Source organism: Corapipo altera, unplaced genomic scaffold (assembly GCF_003945725.1).
Source record: "Corapipo altera isolate COAL_440 unplaced genomic scaffold, ASM394572v1 61305, whole genome shotgun sequence".
In the NCBI taxonomy this organism is placed as follows: domain Eukaryota; kingdom Metazoa; phylum Chordata; class Aves; order Passeriformes; family Pipridae; genus Corapipo; species Corapipo altera.
The window spans coordinates 2,823,328-2,847,303 of record NW_020884909.1 but is presented as its reverse complement, the minus strand read 5'-3'; the positions used below and the strand labels follow the sequence as shown (position 1 = coordinate 2,847,303).

At 47.5% G+C, this 23,976-nt stretch overlaps 1 protein-coding gene across 6 annotated transcripts in view; it reads left to right on the top strand.

Moving 5' to 3' along the window:
• The window catches only part of PSD3 (pleckstrin and Sec7 domain containing 3), a 116,992-nt gene that overhangs the window by 26,216 nt on the left and 66,800 nt on the right, over positions 1-23,976 (top strand). For 3 of the 6 annotated variants that reach the window (XM_027653258.1, XM_027653260.1, XM_027653259.1), the window contains 4 exons: positions 2,543-3,611; positions 5,008-5,388; positions 18,124-18,330; positions 18,436-18,516. In XM_027653258.1, the coding sequence (XP_027509059.1) occupies positions 2,543-3,611; positions 5,008-5,388; positions 18,124-18,330; positions 18,436-18,516 (1,738 nt within the window). Of the gene's footprint in view, positions 1-2,542; positions 3,612-5,007; positions 5,389-6,743; positions 6,795-8,365; positions 8,694-11,510; positions 11,630-18,123; positions 18,331-18,435; positions 18,517-23,976 lie in introns of those variants that run through there. The other 3 variants (XM_027653263.1, XM_027653262.1, XM_027653261.1) reach the window with 3 other exon arrangements.

Here is a 23,976-nt window from a genome sequence, read left to right as displayed (position 1 = left end):
TTGCTTGGGATGAAGTTCAGGAGGAGAATTAAATCAGAAACTTGCTCAAGATTGCTTACAGTCAGCAGTGGCTGTCGGCGGCAGATGGGGACGCGCAGCAGCGCACTTAGCATTCACCTCCAGAAATAAGGCTGCTTCTGTTTCCCTCGTGTCGGTTCAGAAGCTAAGACAGCAATTAGCAGAGAAGAGCCTGGCCCCTTGGCAGGGTCTGTGTGTGGTGCCTTGTTAGGACTTGGCCTCTGGAGCACATTGGCTGCCTCCCAGCCCCACAGGAGGCTGGGGACCGACGCTCCGGGCTTCCTTCCAGCAAGGCAGGGTGTGTGGGTTGGAGTGAGGCACGGGGCATCCCAGCTCCTGGGGCTCTATGCATTACCTGTTTTTTGGGCAATGTAGCCAAAGAGTGGCCTGGCCTAGCACTGTGCCACAGTGCTGTGGGCATGAGGGGAGCCCAACTGGGGTACCTCCTGCTTGTAGGGTTGCACACTGAGAGTCGCTGTAGGTGGATGTGTCCATGAAGAAGGGTTTACGTTAGCATCTATAGTGACAGGTTCCCTGTCAGCAGTTCTCTCCTAAAAAATCCCATCTCTAGACATCAGACACATCTCTAGTGCTGGGAGAGCATCAAGCACTAAGGTTGCTACATTAGAGCAGTCCAGGGTTGTGAGATGGGGAAGCGGGGCCTTTTGCTGGCTTAGGGTTGGCCTGATGCAGGTGTAGGAATGTTGCAACCACGAAGCATTAATATCATATGTGAGTCCTGGTGGAAATGTCCCCCAGTGGCAACCTAGTGTCTGTGCCATGAAAAGTGTGGGCTTGGGATGCACCAAGCACTGCGTGGCTGAGTTGTGTGCAAGGGGGGCTGTTTGTCTGGTGCTTTGGGCAGATGGAAAAAGTTCCCTGGGTGCACCCACATCTGTGTGTTGGAAACCCTGCCATCAAGGCAGTCTGTTGATGCAACTGTGGGCATCCTTGCTCCTTACAGCTCCCTAGGACCTTGCAGGAGAGAAAAGGTCCCTGCTTTGTCTGGTCACTTGTCCTCAACAACCACCAAGTGATCTGGGTGAAACCTGACCCACTGAATTTTTATTATATAGTTATGAAACCAAAGACATGGAGATGAGATCTGGAGAACCTACTAGGGAAGAGATTTGGCTTGGCACAGTCCAAGTCTGTCACTTTGATCCTGCACCATGCACAGTGTGTGGTAATTACCCTGTGGCTAGATATACTGGATAGTGAGCTGGCAGGTGTGAGCTTCTGCTTGTCTTTACAAACCACTGGCACATAGGTAGCCACATTAATGCAGTGCTGAGCTTGCATTAAATTATCCTCTCTTTCACCTTGAACTCAGCCTATCATTAACCACAGCTACATGGCTTTTGCCTCAGCCTGTGACCAGCCTGCCTGGAGTGGAGATGGTGATCAGTTTGCAGTACAGTACCTAGAGATGCAACTTGAGTGGAAGCAAAGCATCCAAATGCATGTTGGTGTCCGGTTTCAGAGCTGTCACCCTGACGTTTTTCAGAGTAGGTGTTTGGGTCTGGCCACCATGCTGTTTGATTTAAAGCACTTTTATACTCCAGGCCAGTTTTTTTTCCCAGATGGATGCAACAAATGCAGCAGTTTCTGGTTGGACTTTTTTTGTTGTTTTGTTTTGTTTTGCTTTTTTTTCCAAGAGCTCAGTTTCTCCTTGGGCCATGACATAAGGTGGCCAAGTATCTGTCATTGTGCAATCCCTGAGGTCCTTCTGAGGACAGATGGTTCTCTGTTACCCACAACAATGGGAGCCACTGGGTGCTTGGCACTTTGAAAATGGGACCATCCATTTTTGCTCCTGTTTTGTTTACATCAGTTGGAAAAGCAGCATGAGGAAGGGAGGGGTGATAAGCTTTCTGTGCAGCAGCGTGTTTGCTGCAACAGCAAATGGGAACTGCTTGGTGTGCATCCACCACTGCAAAATGACCTTCAGCTACCTGAGTTGTTAAAGGAAGTACTGGCATAAAGCTGAATTGCTCATTAATTGCGTTGTAATTTAGCTAATTGGTTTTGTCAAGGCTGTGGAACATGCGGAGTGTGGCTGATTATCTTCCCAGTGTTTCACCTTTAAAAGTGAAAATGACCTAAAAACTTCTTTTTTTAAGTAAAACCATCATGTGTGGTGCATTCCTTGGATGGATGTCAGACCTCTGAATATCTGCTTTCTTCAGCCTGTGCGCCTGGCCTGTGGCCTCAGACCGTTCCTGGGCCACAGGGACCCTTTCTGAAGTGTAGCAGACATTTCTAGCATTCCTTCCTCTGTAGTGCACACTCCCAAAGTAGGGCCGCCCAAAAACTCCTATGTAAAAAGACCAGCTCTGGATAACTGCAGTTGTGAGAGTGTTCAGAAGTGAATTAAACTGAACGGTATTTTCCCTGCTGGGCAGAGTGTAGTTACTCTTTTAGGAGAGGGCTGGGAAGGGAAGTCAGGCTTTTTTTACTTTGTGCATGTAGAAGATAAATCCAGGGTCTCTTTTTCTTTTTTTTTTTTTTTTTCTCTTTGCAGGTAGTGGCCGTGGAAGCAGCACTTTGCTTCCTCATACCATCATCAATGAATTTCCAGAGTACGGCACCGTGGAGCCAAGCAGACACGAGCCGACAGCTTCACCGACACACCACGCAGAGCCTGTGACACGCCGTCCAGAAAGACGGGACAGTCACCACCACGTAAGGCCCATTCCTCAGTGTGCAGCTCCTGCAGATAATTCGAGACCTGATGCTGGGGCAGCGCAGCTGCCCGCCCCAGAAGAAGGTGTGCAACCTGTGGGTAACCTGCCAGAGATTATGAAAATCTCTCGACGGTTAGAAGCAGCAAAGGTGCAAGAGAGAGCAAATACTTCTCTTGATTCAGAGACGCAAATGGAAAAAAAGAGTGTTACTGGCAGCCAAAATGTGCAGGCAGCCAGAGAACCAGTTCCAGGAGGCCAAGAAAAACTCTCAGATGTGCCTCTTCCTTCTGAACGAACAGCTGAGGAAAAAAAGCATTTGGTCGTAGAGGAAGATCTGGCTGCAATATGGACTGGAGAAAAGCAGTCCAAGTCCTTGCAAGCCATTAGTAATAAGGCTGACAAGGTCCATGCAGTGCAGGAACAAAGCTGTCACAGACCATCTGTGACTAACCGGGAAGCAGCCAGGAGAGTGGAGGGGTGGGCATGTTCTGAGGAGTTTTCGGGGTACAGTCAAGGTAAAATGCAAATGGGTCCTGAGAGGAGGCTCGCTAAAGAGGCAGCTGTGAGTAAACATGTAGAATTTCAAGGGGTGGAGATTTTATGGCTGCAGAAAGCTGAGGAGCAGAGAAGAAAGAAGCACTCACTGGTGGACTCTCTGTCTGTGGAGAGGAAGGCATTCCCCAAAACATCCAGCCACCCTGCATCACCAATGGTCTCTCCAGGCCTGCTCTCCTCTCCAGACAGCGCGTGGAATGAGGTCTGTGAGGACCCAAGGCTGGGACCTGCTGCATCTGGAGCCACTCCTCTAGCACCACCCAATGAAAGTGAGAAGGATGAAGTTTCCATGAAGGACAGGAAGAACCGTGTGGAGGAGGAGGCGTGTGTGCTAGTGAGAGGCCAGGGCAGGTGAGACCATGCTTGGAGGGGTGCAGGGGTTGGGTGGTATTAGCTCTTTAGGAGCTAATGAGAAACAACAAATGTTTGTCTGCTGCCTTCAGTGTGGTGTCTGTGGTAGTGATTGCTGTCTGGTGGTGGCTAGTGCATGAAGTTCGGACTGAATCCCTACACACCACCTTTCTGAGGTTTGAAGTCCATCTCAGGTTTTGAAACGTAAACACGTCTTGCTATTTGCACAGTGGTGTCTGTGTGAGGAGGCATCTGTAGCAGGTGTAGTTGGGATCCAGACATGGCATGTAATTAAATAAGGCAGCATGCAGGCCTGCCCATATGCACCTGGCCAGATTTTCTGATTTCAGGCAGAGTTTGAGCAATAACAGTGTGAGCACTTTGGAGAGGTTAGATAATAAAGACATTTTATCCAGGGCCTTGTAGATTATAAGAGAGTAAATGCTATGATGTGCTTTCTATATCTATCTATCTATCTATCTATCTATCTATCTATGTTAATAGAATTTTAGCTATACATACTATATATATATATATATATACACTCTGCTTTTTATGAGAGCATCCTGATTTGCTTGCTTTTCTTTCCTGATGCACATCTTTGACAAAGTTGGTGTGCTCTGAGCAAACCGGGCCCGCTCTGACCTGTTGAGCTGTTTGCTGATGAGACAACAGGATCTCAGCAAGGGAGGCTCTCCTGACTCTGCACCGTGGGATATGTGGAGTTTTGCTTTGGCTAGCGCATGGGATTACTCAGGCTGGCAGCCCTAACCTCTGGCATGTGCTGTGAGGAGCCCCACTATATTTGGTGTGGCAGAGAAGAAAACTCTCTGCAGGGGTTGCTGCACCTTCCCCTGTAAATCAGCAAGCAGGCTGAGTATTCTCCCTTCAAATCTGGTTCTCCTGGCTCCATGTGTTTAATTGCACTTGCTTCCCTTTGCATTTTGGAGTGATTTCCTTCAGCTTTTGCTGAAGACCCCAGTCCTAGGAGCTAGTAAACTATCCTTCAGGGGCAGAGGCTCTGTCTGAGTACACATCTCCAAGATGTGCAGCCTCTGGGATGGCACTGGTGTTAGGACATACCTTATGTGTATGTGAGTGCATTTTCTCCTTTGCACATAAGCAGCTGATTTCTCTGTTTGACAACATTAGGTTGTCCCCCAGCCCCCTCTTTTACCCAGAAGATTGTTTCTTTTTATGGCCCCAGAGAGGGAGATGGTGCCAATCATAAACAGAGGTGGTGCAAGGAGAAGCTAGCATTTTACTTGCAGTGCCCTCTCCTGCACTAAGCCGCGCTGACCTTTCTGTTCACAAAGGTGGAAGGTGCGAGAAGGTTCAACCAGAAGCCCAAACCTTGCCCCCAAGCTGAAACAAGCTGTGTCTGGTTAATTTTCAGGATGACGGAGGAGGGCGAAGCAGCCGCAGGAGGATATGAAGATTTCCTTGGGCAGAGGCACTCCGACATCTCCACTGATCTGTACAGCTCACAGTTCGAAAACATCCTAGACAATGCATCTTTATACTACAGTGCAGAGTCGCTGGAGACGTTGTACTCAGAGCCCGACAGCTACTTCAGCTTTGAGATGCCACTCACTCCCATGATCCAGCAGCGCATGAAGGAGGGTGGACAGTTTTTAGATCGGACATCAGCCTTGGGGCAGCCAGATGTCCCTGACAGGGAGGTGAAGGGATGTGGTGAAGGCATCGCCAATGGCTTAAGGGATACGAGCAAAACACTCTTCAAAGGAGATGTCACAGAAGTTCCTCATCTGGAAAGGTAAAAGCAGTGGGTGAGCTTTTTGTGTGCCTGCTGATTTTTCCCCAGTCTCTGTTTACTTCAGTGTACTGTCGCAGAGCATAGTTTTTTCTCTTTCAATGCTGAAAATTTTCTACAGAGAATAATTTCCAGTGTGGCAGAGTGAGCTGCAGGAGAGAAGTGAGCCATCCAAACCTGCCATTCATTAGAAAAGTGCAAATTCATTATATGGAGGTTTAGTGGTGATACTTGTGTTGATAAAAGTCTGCCTGGTATTGTCAAATCTCTGGATCCTGTCCCTGGAGGAGTTAGTTACTGGTTACAGATGAACCTTTTTCAGCTCCAATTCCTACCTGAATTTATCAGCAGCAATTTTAGGAGCACTCTGTGCACACGGATGAGTTGTCCAAATGCAGTTTATGATTTGGATGTTAAAGGTGTGGCTCTGGGCATAGCTTTTCCTGTCTTGAGGTCGGTGGGAGTTTTGAGCATTACTTCAGCTGGGATGAGGTTTTGCTCCCACCACATTCACAGGACTAGAGATTGTTAGGTGTGGCTGTGATTTGTGCAGTAGTTATTGAGAGAGGAGGCAGTGTTGCAAAAATGTTAATAATTTCCGTTTAGGTAAATGGAGAGATAAGAAAACCTATTAAAAGAAAGAGTCACGTGAGAAGCAAAAAGTAGGCTGAAAATACTGTACAATTGTACAAACTCACTCTGAGCCAAGTTTCCTCGTGTGCTGTCAGAGAGGGTGGGGAGAGCAAAAGGCAGCCACAGACAAAGTGGGAGGTTGTGTCAAAAGTAGTAATCTGCAGAGTGGTGAGGATGCCACTCATCTGCAAAGGGATGAGGGACCTTGTGAGTAACAAAAATGCCTCTAGTCTCCATCTTCCAGGGATGGGATGTTATCTAAGAGTCCTTAGACTACTCCCTTAGATGAAACTAATCTAATTTGAGTTTTCCTGGGAGTCAGCAGAGGTAGATCTTTTATCTGTTTTGTTACTTTTGTGCTAGTATGAAAGAAGTCCTTTGAGCAGAAGTAGTTTTATTAACTTTACGGATTAAGGTATAGTTTGCTCTTAAACCAAAGGCAGAAGGACTTCAAAGTTTAAAATATTTTTGCATCAATCCTACAGTAAAAAAGCTGCTTAAGTCTTGTGCATGCATGGTGACAATAGGCAATAAGTGACTGCTAACCTGCAATAACCTCTATGAAGCCAGAAACTGAGGTCAGTCTTGGCACTTGCAGCTCCTTACTTATACCAAAACTAGAGATGTAAAATTGGGCAGTGGAGGACAAGTAGTGCATACAGACCCTGATTCTGTTACCCCATTGTTGCAGCATCTAACATCTAGAAGATATTTTCAAGTAAGACCCTCATTGGCTCATCAAGACAAAAGTTACCACAAAGACATGGTGTACTTAGGTGAGTCACATTAGGTGCCTGGCTAATGTTGATTTCACTAGGAATTAATTTTAGTTTAAATTTGCAGCCATACTGATAAACCAACAGAGGGTTTTTAAATTCTTCGTTTTTTCCTCCCCTTAACAAATTTAAAAAAAAAAAAAAAACAAACCAAAAAAAACCCCCCAAAAACAAAGAAGAAAGAAGTGTCCCCAGCAGCGGGTTTGTTAGGAAGCTGTGCTGGTGTGGTCTGCAGGCTCTGTTAGGGACAAGGCTCGATGGCTCACTTGAGGTAGGTGCCAATAGAGAAAGCAGCAGTATGGCCAGTCATGGATGTGGCCAACAGAGTAATGCTCCCAGCAATAACCTGACAGCCAACACGATAGCCAACACGACCCCTCCCTGCCCGGTATTCTGAGTATCATGTTGCGTCGCACCAGATGTGTATGTTGTGTTGTGCAGGTGACTGACAGGTCGCGTGTGCTATTTTGTTGGAACCAGCGAGGAATCACGGCGTTACAGTTCAACGTGAGTGAGAAGCGCTGCCTGCATGCTGGGGGGTGGCGCGGGGTTTATTCGCCGAGGCGTCAAGACGGTGTGTCGTGGCGATGCTCAGGCGAACCAGAAACAGCCTCCGGGAGCCGTGTCTGCTCAGGGAGTTTGCGGGCGCGGTTGTGTTGCCTGAAGCGATCCGAGACTCGTTTAAGTCCACGTGTGCGATACGCGTATGGCAGGCTCTGCGGCACCTCTGCCTCCCGCCGAAGTTCTCCTCTCCGGCGGTGCCGTGAGCCTGCGGTTGTGCCTCGGGGCTGCAGTTCCTCACGCGTAGCGCCTGCCTGGCGCTGCAGAGCAGCGGGGGGCACCCACCGCAGTGGTCCAGCCCTCCCGGAGGAAGAGGAGGAGGAGGCAGGGGAGGCAGGTCCTCCCCGCCGCCGTGCCTGGCCCTGCGCTCCCTGCGCGCTGCCCGGCCGAGGGCTCCCCCCGAGGGCTCCCCGGCTCCCCCCGCTCTCAGCCCCGGCTCCGGAGGGCGGTGCCGGCAGGAGAGCGGCGGGAGGAGCCCCTCCCATAGGGGTGGGGGCAGCTGTGGGGTCTCAGCATGTGGATACTGGCAAGTGCAAAGCGAAGGGTGGGGGAAATTGTGCTGGGATGCGTGGTAAGGGGTGTGTGTGTGTGTGTGTGTGCGTGTGTGTGGGCGGGGGGGTTCGGAGCAAAGCAAGGCAGCGTGGCAGTGCGGGACGGCAAGGAGCATGAGCCCCATCTTTTTTCCAGAAACGGCGCTGCCAACCAGAGCGAGCAAAAACCGAAACCAAAACGTCAGCAGTGCCCTGTGCCGTGGTGTTTCGGTGACATGAAAAGTGTGTGGGGAGGGAGCTTCCCAGTGCCAGCGCTGGTTTATGGGGGAAACAGTGTGAAACATGTGCAGCTCTTTCCCGGCCCAGTGCAGAAGGGGATGGCGGATGTGAGAGCAAACAGCTGGTGCTTTTACACCTGGAAAAATGAAAGCCGTGTGCCATTTAGGAGAGCCTGGTCGCCCCGTGGCCATGTCCTCCTCACAGCAGGTAGCTGAGCACCACGGCCCCTTTTGCACCTGTCCGGAGGGATCCAGTGCGGAGCTGACACGCGGACCCTGGGCGGAGTGAGGTTTTGATGCGTTAAGGGCAAGGAAACCTGGTCTTGTAATGAATAAGCGGGAGGGTAACATCCTTCTCGGCTCTTAGGAAATCGCAGGCTTTGGGAGGGGTCAGCTCTGGTATGTGAAGGCCGGTCACATGCCTTCAGAACTGAAAGAAAAAAAAAAAAAAAGGAGGAAAAAAAGATATTAGAGGCTTGCGGGCTGCAAGTTCCTATGGCTCCTGGGTGTCTGGAGGTTTCATCCCTGCTGTCCTCTTCCCTGTCAGCTGCTGGCCGTGGTTAAACGCAGTAAGTCCTGGCGAGAGCTGTACGAAGGACCTGCCGGCTCTGGCAGGCACCCGCCGCGCTTCCTTAGGGCAGGGGGCTGTCAGCTGGCCCCACGTCTTCCTGAATGGCAAGCTGGCTTGCTTTTGCAAGTAGTTCTTTCCTAGAACAGCTTAAGTGCGCTTTCTGCCTGGTCAGTGGAGGAGGGATGGTTGGGGGAGAAGGATGTGCAGCTTGCCTTCCTTTGGGAGTAGTCCCAGCTCTTCGTGTCTTTGGGAGGGGCTTAATCTCTTTCCTAGGTAGGCAGTGATCATTCCTCTGGGGGAAAAGCCCCAAATCTCTGCAGTTTGAAGTAGTCTTAAATTTCCACAGGAGGAGGTGGGAGGACTGGGGGAGGAGGGGTAGTGTGTGAGGTTTCAGAGCTAAGGGACAGCCTTCATGTGTGTCAGGGCACCACGGGATCCTCGTGAAGTGTGCTGACCCACAGGTTGCCAGTGTAATGAAGCTTTGTAGTGGCAATAAAGACATTGCATTTGGGCTGTGCTTGGTGCCCTTGTCTCTGTGTTGTCCTTGCAGACGCATGCAGTCCCCACTGTTGCACCCATGCCCCAGGTGCTGCACGCCTCCCTTCTGGAACCAGAGGGCTGTGTTAGGACAGAGCAAGGCTCAGCCATCCTATATGGGAGCTTGCTCTTACTCTCAGAGGCAATAAGGAAAACTGTTTGTAAGGTGCTACACAGACACTGAGCCTGCGTTTGCATTGCCTGGACAAGGTGTAACCATTTACACCAAGTCAGAGTGGGATGAAAGGGAGGTATTTCCAAAGTGGTAAGATATACCGGAGGGAAAAGTGAGTTATCTTTTCTATGTATAGAGCATCAGTGTGACTAGAAGTGAAGTATGAAATTCTCTCTATGATGATCTCCATCCTTATACTTTCAGACTTTAAAGACAGAATTTCTTCTAGTTGTTCCTTTTACTTCACTCTTTAGAGCAGGTGTTTCATTCCCTCTCCCGTTGTATGATAGAGTCAGAATAAGAAATTAAAAATAATAATAAAAAAAAAGAACACCAAACCAAAAAATTTTAAGGCGTTTCTTTTCCTGAGTTGGGAAGGTGTGGTCTCTTTTGGTAGGACATTGCCCAAGATTTTTCTGAGTCCAGAGAGAAAATAAAAAAAATCTGTATTGCAGCTCCTAATCCTCAAAAATGCTAAATACTTTCCACCTGCCATCATCTTCAAAGAACTGCTGGTGCTCAGCAAATTCTGCAAGTCCTGTTATTTTTTTTCTCCTAGATTTGCAAACACAAATTTAGTCACATATATATATTCAAGAGGGGAAGAAAACAAACTCCCTAAAGCAATCTGGTGATTCTCAGAATAAAAGCACAAGAACATAGACTGCAATTCCCAAGGGTGCCAGGTTACTTTTAATTGTTGGGGCCACTTATAGGAGTTCCTGTGATGGTTTTATTTCTTCTGCATATGGATCATTTCCAGCAGTTTCTTAGTTGGCACTCTGCCCATTCCTTCTTTGAGACAATAAACTTTGTTGACAAATAAACCCAGTTTTGATTCCTTTCTCCAGGTTGATTCTCTAAGTTTCCTCCCAGTTTATCAGTATCCTACATGCCATTTATAATTCTGATTTTCAGTTTGAACACTGGTATTTTTGTCCATGGTAGCTTGTATTTGATTTTTCAGTGTAGATATGAGATTCAATATGTAGATATCCAACATGTAATCTTCCTACATTCATTTTGTTGGTCTGTTCAACAGCAGTCTGGTAGAGCTTTTTTCCCCTTTGAAGATTCACCTTGTGACCTGGTTGAATTTTTTCACTCAGTATGAAATCTGCTGAGATCCCTGTGTTCCTAAGCAGACGGTTTTCAGACATGCCTCAGCTCATGACAAACTTTGAGACCTAGGACACATAGGACTTTCAGAAGGTGGTATTTCGTATTTGCTGCCAACCATATGCCCAGGATATAGAAACTTATTCAGAGGAATGCCGTTGGTTGTTGTCCTAGAACACCGAATGCATCAGATTCATCTTCAGCTGGTGAGCAAGCAGACAAGTACTGGAGCCCATTTGCTGGCACATCTGTCAGTTCCTGAGCCACTACTAAACACCCTGTGCTGGCATGGATATGTTGGATCCAGGTACAGATGAACTGGCACAGTTCACAGGGGCAAATTTCTGACACCACTGGCATTTTGACAGCTGAGGATTTGCCCCACTATTGCACAGCACAGTAACTTCAAAAATGTTAAGCCACACTTTGCTACTCCCTGCAGGAAGGTGGTATCACTTTATCAAGGCTCTGGAGAGACAAAGTACAGAGTTTGCCTTTGCTCTGTCTAGTGAGATGCTTGCAATGCCAGTGTACTGAGAGTTTGTAAAGCTGCCTCTAGTTCCTAAATAAACTGTTGTTTTAGAGAAAAAAAGGCTGCTGACTTTTTGCCTCTTCAGTTCCCAGCCTCCTCTGAAAATAAAACAAACAAAACAAAAATCCAGGAGCTGACAGAGACAGAAAAGAGAAAGAAAAAAAAAAGTGAAGCAGCTGATCAGTTCTCTACACAAAGCGCTTCAGTATAGAGCTGTCAGCAGCTCAGCTTCTAAGCTGGCATCTGTTGGCATATCTCCATTAAAGTCAAAGCCATTTAGGTCAGGAAGCCTTGATTCACCAAAACCGAGGCATCTCTGCCAGCTCCGAGCCGGTCCCGAAGCGCAGCAGTGTCTCATCCATTAGCCACGACTGGCTGCTAGTCAAGCCCCCCCTCCATGTTATTGCTGGTTAAGTCTCTTCTTCCTCCGTCTGTCTGTTGGGATAGAGAGAGACAGAGCCTGGCAGCTGGCAGGGAGGCGTACAGGCATGTATAGCTTCGGATGTGATGCTGGAGCAGCGGTGGAGAAGAACAGGGCACACAGCGTGCAGACTCCTTGCTAGCACAGCTGGTGAGCTGTGGGTTGTTTGGGGTTGTTTTTTCTTTACGGGGGAACTCTTGTCTTTTGTTGTTATTCACTACTCTTTTTGAGGACAGGTGGTTCATTTTGCTGCGTGGTTTCAGTGTAAAGTGCCTGTGTGATACTAGTGCCAGTGCTCAAGTGCTCCCTCTGCACATCTTTACACCAGAAGGTGTAAACACCTGTATTTTTATGCATCTGTTTGGCTCCTAGCTGGGGAGGACCTGCTGCCCCATTAATATGAACTCCCTGGGCCAGTCTCCAAACAGTTAAACTGAGCCCAAGCGAGGGGGGAAATACTCTGTGACTTCCCAGTTTTGCTCCTGTCCTGTAAGACTCTGCAGGAGCCTCATGGGGAAAGGTCATGCTTGTGCTGAGCACAGGGATGGCTCTTGACACCTGGAGCTGGTGGCCTCGGAGGGGAGAGCCTGAGGGTTACTGATACACTGAGACTGAGTGTTTTCTGAGCAAGCTCATGGGTTTGCAGTGCATTTTTTAGGTCTCTTTTTTGTTTATATTTGGGGGCACGTGGGCCAGATCGTGGGACCATCCTGACGCATTCGGGAGACCAGTCTACGTGTCTGTGTATCTGTCAGAAACATCCATCGCAGGGGGAGCCCTTGGATACCCTCTGTGGCAAGGGCCAGGTTTTCACTTTCTAGACATGGTGGCATTAATGGGGTGAGAGTCCCTTTATGACCGCTAACCCTTGCCACAGCGATGTAAGGAGCCTGAGGTCAAAAGGGAATCAAACCTAAAGTATTTTTAGCAAGACATTTGTACTTCAGGCAACGGGCCAGCGTGTCTGTGTAATAAAGGACATGCTGTCTCTCGGAAGGACTGCAGTCCTGTCCCTGCATATGGCAGGACTTCTTGTCCTCATGCTGTGATCCTGTAACGACGACGACTGCATTTGGTGTATGCAAGCCTACCAGAAATGGCATTTTCTGAATGCTCTAGCTCTTACCTCCCTTTTTTGTGATCGGCTGGAATTCTTTTAATCAAAGAAAAAGGCAAATGATTACAGGAAGCAAGAGGTTATTTTTAAGCAGCAGTGTGCATTTCAGCCCCTGAAATTGACTTTGCATATGTATTTTATTGATAACCGTTAGGAGATTATAGGGCTTGTTACTTTTAACTTTGCTCCTCTCTGTGTGATGTGACAAGACTGAGGTACTTTTTAATGGATGCTTGGTGGTTGCTCTGGCTTGTGGAAGCAGTCCTCTCTTCGTGTGTCCTGGCTGATGCTGTGCTTGTGAGACCCCCACTGAACTGAGTTGCAGCAAAGTGCAGCTGTGTCAATCCTCAAAGAGGGATCTACTTCAAAGCATGTCTTTGAAGAGAATCCATACGTGGGACTTCAAAGCTGATTAAACCATTTGGAGTAAAATAGCACACTGAGTCATCTGTTAGGAAAGGGCATTATTTGTATTTTTATTATTTTTCTCCCCTTCCTACAGTTGTTTTTTGGAGGAGCCCTGGAGCTGAAGGTAACTGGCAAGGTAAATCGTTGCTCAAAGTGCTTTTGTGCTCGCTCTCTCCTGACCCCAAGGAAGCTGGTTTGGAGCTGCAGTAAAGCTGCAGCAGAGCCGTTCCCAGCCCATTTGTGTGGTCGGGTCATTTGTAGCAGGAACTGACTCATCACATCCCACTGCTGATGGGATTTCTTCGCTTTCGCCAGTGGGGCTACTCCTTTTAGAGCCAGGCTGTTCAAGCACAGCTTTTCAGCTCCCTTGAAACAAAATTCAGCCTGTGCTACTGCTTATTTCTTATTGGCTCTGAAATGTGGAAGGTTGTCACTGACTGAACATCCACATCTGCTTTTTCGATGTCCCTGCCACACTTCGAGGTGAGAGCCGCTTCTAGAGGGGCTGCTGAATTAGAAATAGATCCAGGGTTGATGGTGATGGTTAAGGGACTGCCTTCCTGTTTCAGAATTAGGAGGAGAAGGCTTGAAGCAAAGGCGTTTAAAACAACAGGACCAGCACTGTGCTGCAGAGGGTGATTATCAGCTCCAGTGTGGCTCCTCAGTGGATGCTGTACCCCTGCCGAAAACAACATTAATTCTGGCCCTACTTTCAGCGTGCCAGAATGCCTCCCCACCCTTCTTTACTTTTAATCTTTGCTGCATTTGCCTGACACAGCCTGCCTTGGAGTGGAGCTGATGTTAAAGGTGTGCACATTTATTTGAGAGAGAAAATTGGTTTTCCTCCCGTTTCTTCCTCCTTTCTTAACAAAAAGACCGTGAAAGCCCCAGGCTTGTCTTGTCCAGGCTCCCTGTACGATCTGTGCACCCAGTGTCCTCCCTCCAGAAGTGCATTCCAGATGAATTAGTGTTCCTTGGGGAAGGAACATGTGCACCCAGGGGAGTCCATGTGCCACACAGCATATGCTGTGCAGCAGTGTGGTGAAATGGCAGGTGGTGGCACACTGGGATCACTGATGTGGCTGGGATGAGGACAGCACTTAGGCTGAGTTGTCACACCCTGCTGCTCGAGTGTGACATCACCTCTGAACATCACCTCCTTGTTAGCAGCTGGGCCACTTGCTCCATGGTGGATCGGAGCTCTTGCTCCCATGAAGGAAAATGCTGATGTACCTTTATTCCTTGGGACAAAATGGAGTTTTTTTCTCCATGAATTTGCTAAAAAATGAAGAGCATCTCAAGGTTTTTAAGGCATCTGAAACGGTACATGCTGAGACCAAGGTTTCCACTTGCAGCCTAGTTACTGGCCCTGCTCTGTTTTTTGCTGGAAGTTGCAGCCATTCCTCAACTATACATTGCCGTGTAGAGTTTCAGTTTTGGTGAAACCTGGGATGGGAGGCAGGGGGGAGTAAGTGAATCTAGAATATTCTAGAACAGATCAGATGTGCTAAATTGCTGAACATGGCAAGATTGAGATACCTTGATACTGGGAACTGATCAATAATGGAATAAATGAAGAAAACAGTATAAAATGTTTCAGGCTCTGCTTGACTGTTATGGGAAAGCTTTGTGGAGCTTACAGTGTGCCCGTGTCTCATCCAGGAGCGTGGAGTGGTGACTGCTGTTGTTAGAAAGCATTGAATTTACCACAGCAGCTGTTTACTGAATTGCTGTGATTTCTGCTGGATATGGTGGTCACATCCTCTGTGCGTTCCCTGCAAACACACAGGTGCTTTGACAGAAGGAACAAGGATGCATCAAGAGTGTATTGCTGGGGACGGAAATATGAAGGTCTAAGGACCTGGTTTCTGGCCACAGCTGATGTGCTATGAGATCGGAGAGGTATGGGGATTTTTGTAGCCTGCTTTCTGTTTGCTGATAGCAGAGATTAATATAAGTACCCCTGGATAAAAATCAGGAGCCATTGCTGTACAGGCAATTACTATTAATATCACTACAGTTACTTTTGGCCTTGAGTCTAGGATTAGGTGGAATGTAATCTGTTACATTTTTCAGGCTGCTTTTGTTGGAGTTTTCTCATTATTATATGATGAAGGGTAAAGCTGCATGAAAAATCCGTGTCCAGTCTTGCTCTGCATCACAAAGCCCTCTCTTGGCTCTGTTTTGATGGTAATGCTGCTGTGGATTCTTTATGTATAGAAACTGTAGACTGCAGAAGAGAGACCTGTATGCAGGCGTGGTTGCTCCTAGCTCTTGATTAGAGTCCATTATAAGCACCTTACAGGGGGAGGGAAGTATTGCTGAGTTCAGCAGCTGGGTAAACTGAGGCACAGATGGAAAATGGTACACCTTGAGAGTCTTGAAAATAAGAAGAGAGGTCAGCCTTTCCCCTGACTAACACCCTTTGGACGCCACTAAGGCATCCCTTCCTGAAGACAGCCTGCAGTAGTCATGCACAGGGCATCTGCATTTCCTAATCCCTCAGTGTTGTGAGCACTGAGGCTTCTCACCACCTAAAACACTTGAGAACTGAAGTCTCACTTTAATGTTAAGAATCTATCATTTCCCCTGAACGAGAGGCTTGTGTTACAGGCAACATATATGGATGATGTGACAGCCTTGTTGTTTATTAGTAAGTAAGTATTACTAAGTAATAACCTAATCAACTGTCAAATTAACTGTTGGAATAACTGAAGGACGCATCCCTTATTCTTTGGTACGTGTACGGGGACCACCAGTCAGGATGAAGTATTAAATAAGGGAGGTTGGAAGATAAGGTTTCTTGTGAAGCCCCGTTGGCTAGTTTTGATGAGCAGGGTAGAAAGCGCACTCTCCTCCTTGCTGGGTGTTCCTCCTTCTCTCCCAGCCACTACTCTGAGAGGCAGAACAGAAGCTGGGAGCTGCTGTACTGTTTATTTCACTAAGTGCCAGATGCTGGCACTTCCGTTCTTTCTAAACTTGTGGTGGTTTGTGGTAACGTTGACTCTCGTTAGTGCACTGGTTCCTAGCAGGGTGCAGATGTTTCTTGTCAGCTTTGGCCATCTTTCAGGGCTATAAATACTGCCTTTAATAAAGAGCAGTGGTGAAAGAGGACTGTGATTTATGAGTGAGGCTCTGTGAGTTGATATGGCTTTTGAAGCGGCATTTGTACGTGAAAGACTCTTGTAGATGCGTTAGCTCACCTGGTTATCCCTTGCTCTTGTCAATTGTTAGAGCTGGGAATTTGGAACCAGTCGTGCCTGATTTCAATGGACAAGGCCTTGACTGGGGCATGTGTCAGAGGACTCTGGAATTTGCTTTCCTCACAGGTTTGGTGCAGACCAAATTTAGAGAATTTCAGACATTGACTGGTGATTTTGGAAAGGGCTGAGGAGGCATTTTCCACAACCACAATGTCGGGAGGGGCTTTTTTTCTTTCTAGGATAGCTGATGGTCAGTGATGTTAATGCTGTTGAAATTGTATTTACAATATTAATTCCCTACTGAGAGCACTGAGACTGACCTCCTTTTGTTATAACACCTTTTTATTTACACTAAAGCAAATGCAAAATTAAATCCCCAGTACTTGCAAAACAGGCTAGATTTCTGTTTTCCCCTGATACTTGATAAAAAAGTTTTACCCACAGTGTGGATGTGTGATATTTATAATGTTCTAGCAGCACTGGAAGGATGGAAACGGATAAAATGTTCCTTTTCATAGGAGCACTACATACCTCCTTCTCTTAAACCATGGATGGGAAGAAAGGTAGGACACAGGTCGATGATTAGTGTGGAAGGAGGCATGCAGAATGCCAAATATTTTTATTTTAAGCTCACTTAATATGAAAATCTTATCTTTAAAGGGTTAATAAGTGGCTAGCAGATATTTGAGTAAATGGCTATATAATCATTACTGGAGCATAGCAATAGTTGTTTTAACCATGGCTTGTTAACTCTGAAGATTACAGTGGTGTATGAAGCTGTGGTATGTTGTTTAAAGTGCTATGTATTTAAAGTCATCTTTAACTCATTCCACTCATATCTGCCCTGTGCATGACCCCTGCTGATCATTCATTAGCCCTGTGTAAGTGGGGTTTTAGTAGAAAGAATTTCCGTGTAGTATTTTTAAAAAATAAAAATGCTATCAAGTGCACGCACACAGTGCTGAGATTTTTGCAAGAATTTTCATGCCAGTGTCAGAGAGAAGTTTTTCTAAAGTTAAAAGCCTGCCTGTATGCAGGGATGTGTATGTGGAGGTGTGCTTTTTGGTGTGGCGGGCTCTTGCCTCTTTGATGGGAGAAGGAAAGCTCACCAGAGCTTTCCTGCTATAGTAGTGGTGGGAGGAATCTATAAATGAATGATTTATCTAAAGTACCCTGAGATTACCATGCTGAACATCCTGGCTTTGAGCAGCTGATGAGGGAAATAATTGCCACCAGCAGGGAGCAGGAGGAAAGCAGGGAGTTCTCCAGGCGCTGACATGGATGGCTTGTGTCTCTCATTCCCCAAACTGGGTTCCTTCCTCCCAGTCCTGCTTTTTCTAGCAATGCCTCCCCATGGGATGTCCGCTGCTCATGGGCAGCACAGAAGCCACTGAGAATTCTGGCGATGTCATTTTAGACTGGGGGAATTGTATTGTTTCCAGGCAACTGGAGAAGAATGAGGAAGGGACTTGTGCTGACTCAGCTCGGAGTAACTGAACACCCTGGCTTAATCAATGCATTTCTCCTGTAAATTGGCTAATGACCGATTTTTACAGGGGCCTCTTCAAACCAAACAAGCAGTTGGGTTAAAAAATACTAGTGCAAGAAGCAAATGAAGAACCAATGTTCTCAGGTGCAGTCGTAGACTGATAATAGCAAACAGCTCTCTCTGAAGTTAACACAAGTGGTAGATGGTTACCACGGTCAGAAAGCTGGTTCTTGGCTCTCTGTGTTTAACACTTGTTCTGGTGGCTGCTGAATAAGTGTCCCTGTTCTACACTGCTCCGTCAATTAAGTGCAATTTGCTACATTGTGTAATCTTGCCTCTGTACTGTTAATTGCCTCCTATCCTAAGAGGAAACTGGAATCCTATCTTACCTTATTTTTCTGTTTTCCGTGTTCTTTTCATCTCATAGCGATGTTGAGCTGCAGAATGTGGTGTTAGACTCCAGTGCTGCCATGGGGAGCAATGAACTTCAGGAGAAAGATGCCACTGGAGCCCTTGGCCACGATCTCAGCAATGGCAGCAGCAGCAATTTGGAAGCAGCCAGGCGCCTGGCTAAGCGCCTCTACCATCTGGACAGATTCAAACGCTCTGATGTGGCAAAGCATTTGGGTAAAAAGTATGTGCCAATATGAGGCCTTTGGCCACGTTACTTTCTCTGCTGGTTCTAGAAGGGTTTCACTCTTGAATGATAACCTTTATTTATTCCTTTGCTTTTTTGTAGCAATGAATTCAGCAAGCTTGTGGCCGAAGAGTACCTTAAGTTCTTTGACTTCACAGGCATGACGCTGGACTGCTCGCTCAGGTACAAGCCCATTTGCAGACTTTGTGTTTTTGTTTCAGCAACAGTGCTGTTAGCACTGTTGTCCTGATTGGAGTGGTTGTCCTGTGGGGACTTGAGAGAGTGCAGAGAGGGATGTGATGCATTTTTGGGACAGAGCTTTTCTCTTCAGTTTGTCTTGGTGTGCTGCCATGCTCGGGTGCTACTGAAGTGGCGTCATTTCCTGGAGAGGGAAATCTTTGGGTGGACCTGCTGGGAGATGGTCCTTGATCAGAGGAGATGAAAAAAAGTGACCAGTCACACAGTAAGCAGGGGAGTTCTAGTCTGCCACGTACTGCTGGAGAATTAGGGTGTTGCTCACAGCTGATCTGCACAGACTTTCTGGCTGATGCATTTTGGAGCTTGCTCTGCCTGGCTTCAGTGTACTAAATTTAGGCAGGGTTTGATGTGGCTCGGCAGCCCCTCCTCTCTGTGTCTCCCTGAGGCAGAACAGCAAAAGCTTCCACGTGGAAAATGCTGTTGAGAGTTTGGTAGCTGCCAGCATGGGTGTTTGAAAACCCAGCCCTTCAATTTTCCTTCCTTTTTATGCTGGAATCAAGCCTCAACAATGTTTGTTTTCAGTACTTTTTTTCTTCAGAAGGCAAAACACCAATTTTGTGTAGCAGTGGCCTGTTAGCACAGTTGCTGTGTCCCGGTGTTTAAAGGGATTTAAAATGAGTTTAAATCATCTGGCTGAGGTTACTTAAATGGGATATTGCTTTTTTCTATTAATAACAAATCTAGGAGCTGTGCATGCTTTGCAAGTCCCTTTGCAAGTGCATTTCCAGGGGTTACTGGTGCCATGAGAGCGTGGCAGACCCCATGAGCAAGGAAATCCCAGAATCCTGCCTGCTGAAGGCAGTGGAAATGAAACATGCCTGCATAAGCATGAACTGCCTGCTCCCAAGGCAGGCAGAGCAGAGCCAGGCTGGAGCACCTGCACAGCACAGGGTGCTTGCTGCTGCAGCAGTGGGAGGTCTGCTGCTCCTTCCAGGTTTTAGCAGCCCTGAAGCGTGATGCTAAATATACCCTCCTTTTAAATTGTGAAACCCAACACCTAATTGCTTTGTGGCCCATATTTAGGAGGTTTCTGCTCCCAGTAGGTCTCCTGTTAATATTAATAGTCATGACCTTCTCTAAAATATGCCCAGGCTCGTGTGGGACTTAAATAAGCCAGGGTTTTTCTGAGGTTTCAGGAGTAGCTGCGGCAGTTGCCGGCTACTTTTGCCCTGAGCATGCAGCAGCAGCCAGGGACGGGGCATCTCCCAAAGCCTGGGGAAATAGAGGTGTGCTGCCTTGCACTTTGCAGAGAGTGAAAGGTAACAACCGCGTAGCGGCTGGCTCACTGACGAGCTGTGGTTTGCTGAGCATTTTGGAGCCCATGGCAGCCACCCAGACCCATGCTACCCCCAGGCTGTGGGAGGCTGTTGTGCAGCCTCAGTGACAAGTCTGAGACTTGGGAAGGGTTGTTCCTTCATTGTCTTGCTCTGCTTCCACACCCTGGACCCACGTTGCTCAGGCGTCTCCAGTGTGCACCTCTCTCATCCTCTCCAGGAGGAGAGGAGGTGGAGTGATTGCTCCAGCCCTTCTCAGAGTCCGATCTGGAGTCCAACCCTGGACATGGGGAGAGCAGACTTCAGGCTACTCAGCTGACTAGTTAGTGAGGTCCCCTGGGAAAATGCTTTTGCAAGTGCTGGGGTCCATCAGGGCTGGTCACTTTTTAAGCACCACCTCCTATGGGCACGGGAGCAGACAAATCCAAAGTGTCCGAAGCCAAGCAGATGAAGCAGAAGGTCGCCTTGGATGACCAGGGATCTTCTTCTGGAGCTAAGACAAAAAAAGAAGGTGTATGCCCAGTGAAAGCAAGGTCCGGTGACATGGGAGAAAAACTGAGATGCTGCTTGCCACTGTAGGGAGAAAATTCGTGAGGACAAAGCTCAGTTGGAGTTGAAGGTGGCCAGTACTGTGGGGGACAATAAAAAGAGTTTTTTTAAATAAACCAATAGAAAAAGGCAGTGCAGAAATCTCCTTGGCCTGTTACAGGATGGAGATGGTCATCTCAGAAAGAGGGACATAAAAAAGGCAGAGATGTTTAATGCTTTCTTTGCCTCTATCTTCAACACCAGTTATAGGCTCAGTGGGTCACAGTGCTCTGAGCTGGAGGACGATGGCTGTGAGAATGCTAAATTCCCACTTGACCCTGAAGTTATGTGGGATCTGCTGCTCCAGCTGGATCCCTGTAAGTCTATGGTGCCTGGTGGGTGGGATTCGTCCAAAAATACTCAAAGAGCTAGCTGATGTCATCATGTGGCCTCTCGTGATGATTTTTGAACAGTCTTGGGAATCTGGGGAGGTCCCAGTTGACTGTAAGCTGAACAATGTTCAAGAAGGGCAAGAAGGATGACCCTGGAAACCACAGGCCTGTCAGTCTCACTTCAGTGACTGGTAAACCCTTCCTGGGTACTGCAGAAATTAGACCTGTCCTAGATGGAACCAGGACATTATCCACTCCTTATTCTATACTATCTATGCCATGCCTAGGTCCTAAACCTTCCAAATATGTATATATAAACATGAGCACAGGTATCATTACCCTAGTCAATGACTGTCGCTCCAAAAGGTCTGTTGAGTTCATTTAGTCCATGACTGTGGGTTCTGTCCATCCTAGATATCTTCCAGAGCAGGAGGGCTGCTGTCTGTTGTCTGGTTGCAAGCTGCATCAGGAGATCATGACTGGTGTCATGGACTGGAGGAGTCCATACTCATTATACATGGTGGTTATGGCATACAGGGACAGTGTCATTCAGCAACCAGTATCATACAATTCAACATTACAGGCTGTTCTCACCCAAAAGTTAAATCCCCTTGAGGTACACATTGTGTTTCCTCTTCCCTCTGCCTTACCCAACAAGTACACTGAAGTCCTTGAGCAGAAACCACCCCGCAGGTTTGGCTTTGCTTGAGGCAGAACTGATCCAAACTGTCTCCCCTAACATAGACCTCGTATGCACCCCAGAAACATTATCCTCTTCTATGCTGCATGGAGGTTTTGATGGGGCAGGACCAGCTTGGTGGTAGGGCCTCTATTATTAACTAACCAGCTGGCCTCTGCTAAATGTAGATCCCAATGTTTGAGAGTTCCACCACCCATTGTTTTAAATGTGGTTTTTAACAGTCCATTGTACATTCAATTTTCCCAGAGGCTGAAGTTTGATAGGGAGTATGATATACCTACTCAGTACTATACTCTCTGTCTCAGGTGTCTGTGAGGCTGTTTTTGAAATGATGTGTGGAAGGGACTTTCCCTTTGAACATCCAGCCCAGCATGGGAATTTGGGATGCCAGGAGGAGCTGTGCTTCGGTGCCAATCCCTTCTGAAGCAGCTTGAACCCCTTCGTAAGCTACCAGAATCTCTTTTTCAGTTGGAGTGTAGTAAGTCTCAGATCCTTTGTATCCCCAACTTCAGAACCCCAGGGGTCATCCTCAGGTCTCCCTGGGTGCTTTTTGCCAGAGACTCCAGGAAGGACCATTTTTCCCAGCTGCAATGTAGAGCCCATTTTTCACGTCTTGTCCTGTCCTGACTGGCCCAAGGGCTACTGCAGGAACAATTTGTTCAAAAACGTGTTGTTGTTCAGGACCCCAATTAAAATCATTCTTCTTTGAGGTCCCTTGATAGAGGGGACTTACAATATGACTGTAATCTGGAATATGCACTCTCAAAAACCTGCAGTGCCTAGGAAAGCTTGTGTTTCCTTTTTGCTGGTTGGTGGGGACATAGCTGCTGTTTGGTTGACTGTGTCCACTGGAATCTCACAATGTCCGTCTTGCCATTCTGCTCCTAAAAACTGAATTTTCTGGGCAGGTCCCTTGACCTTACTTTGCCTTATGGCACGACCGGCACTGAGGAGAATTCGGATTATCTTCTCCCTTTTCGGAAAAACGTCCCCTGCTGTGTTGCCCCACATGGTGATGTCAACATTGTGGTGCCCCACCCTTTTCCAGTGCAGTCTGGATCAGCAAATGGCAAATAGTGGGGCTGTGTTTCCACCCCTGGGACAGTTGGTTCCAGGTGTACTGGACATCCCTGCAGGTGAAACCAAACTGTGGCCTGCACTCTGCTGCCACAGCAATGGAGAAGAAGGCATTGACAATGTCAGTGGTGACATGCCACTCTGCTGCCTTGGACTCCAGTTTGTACTGAAGTTCCAGCGTGTCTGGGACAGCAGCACTTGGCGTGGTGTGACTTTTTTCAGGCCATGATAACCTACTGTCTCTGCTCGCCATTTGATTTATGCACTGGCTGTATAGGACTATTAAAGGTCAGTGAGTCTTGCTAACCACTTCCTGGCTCTCCACTTTAGGAATTGGCTCATGGATGGGCGTCACAGAGTCCTGGTTGGTGCAGTGTTGTTGACAGTGCATTGTTGTGGTAGCCATGAGTACCTGTTGTTCTTCAACCATCAGCAGTCCCTCACCAGAAGGGTTCTCTGAGAGACCAAGCAGGGTATTCAGCTGTCTAATTTCCCGTGTCTCCACAGCAGCTCTCCCAAAGCCCAGTGATGCCCTTTTGGGTCCTTGAAATACCCTCTCCTGGAGTAATCTGTGCCAAGATGCACAGGGCCTTTGGGCCAGTAACAAGGGGGGGGGGGGGTTGCCATTTGTTCCCAGTCAGGCTCACTTCAGCTTCCAGTACAGTCAGCTGTTGGGATCCCGCTGATCCATGGCATCAGGGTACATTGTGCGCCGGTGTCACCTAAAACCTTACATGCTTCTGGGTCTGATGTGCCAGGCCATCGGATCCACATGGTCCAATAGATCCACCTGTCCCTTTCCTCCACCTGACTGGAGGCAGGACCCCTCTACTTCTGGTCATAGTACTCGTTTCTCACTTACAAATATGAACTGGATGTCCCTTCAAGAGGATTGGAAGCCCTTCAGTTAAAAATTGATCCTGTCCTGGCTGGAACTGGGACAGGAGGACAAGGTGGGAGGGACAGAGAAGCCCTGTGGAGACTCACTTATATCTACTTGTGAATTGGGTTATTTGCAGTACATTACATGTGAAATTAAGTTATTGCCAGGCAGATCACACTCTTTATGGATGTGAGATTGTTGCAAATATGACCTGTCTCTGACCTTAACATGAAAGAGAAAAAATTAAAGTTTATGCGTCAAGACTGGGTAGATGTGAATGTTCCAGCAATGTGCCTCTCGGATTTGGTCTTATTTTCAGTCTTATGGGATATTAAAAAATTGTCTGTTAGACACTCATTCTGTATGCTGTCTTACTTCAGACCCAGAAGGTTTGTGTTTGCAGGCTTTTCCTAGAAGCATCCTGACAAATGAATGCAGAAGGTCATCTTTGGCTGTGAGGCACGTTTTTCCAGCAACATGATTAAGAGGAGGGGTGTTCAAGTGTTGCAGTAAAAGTGAAAGATGTGTGTG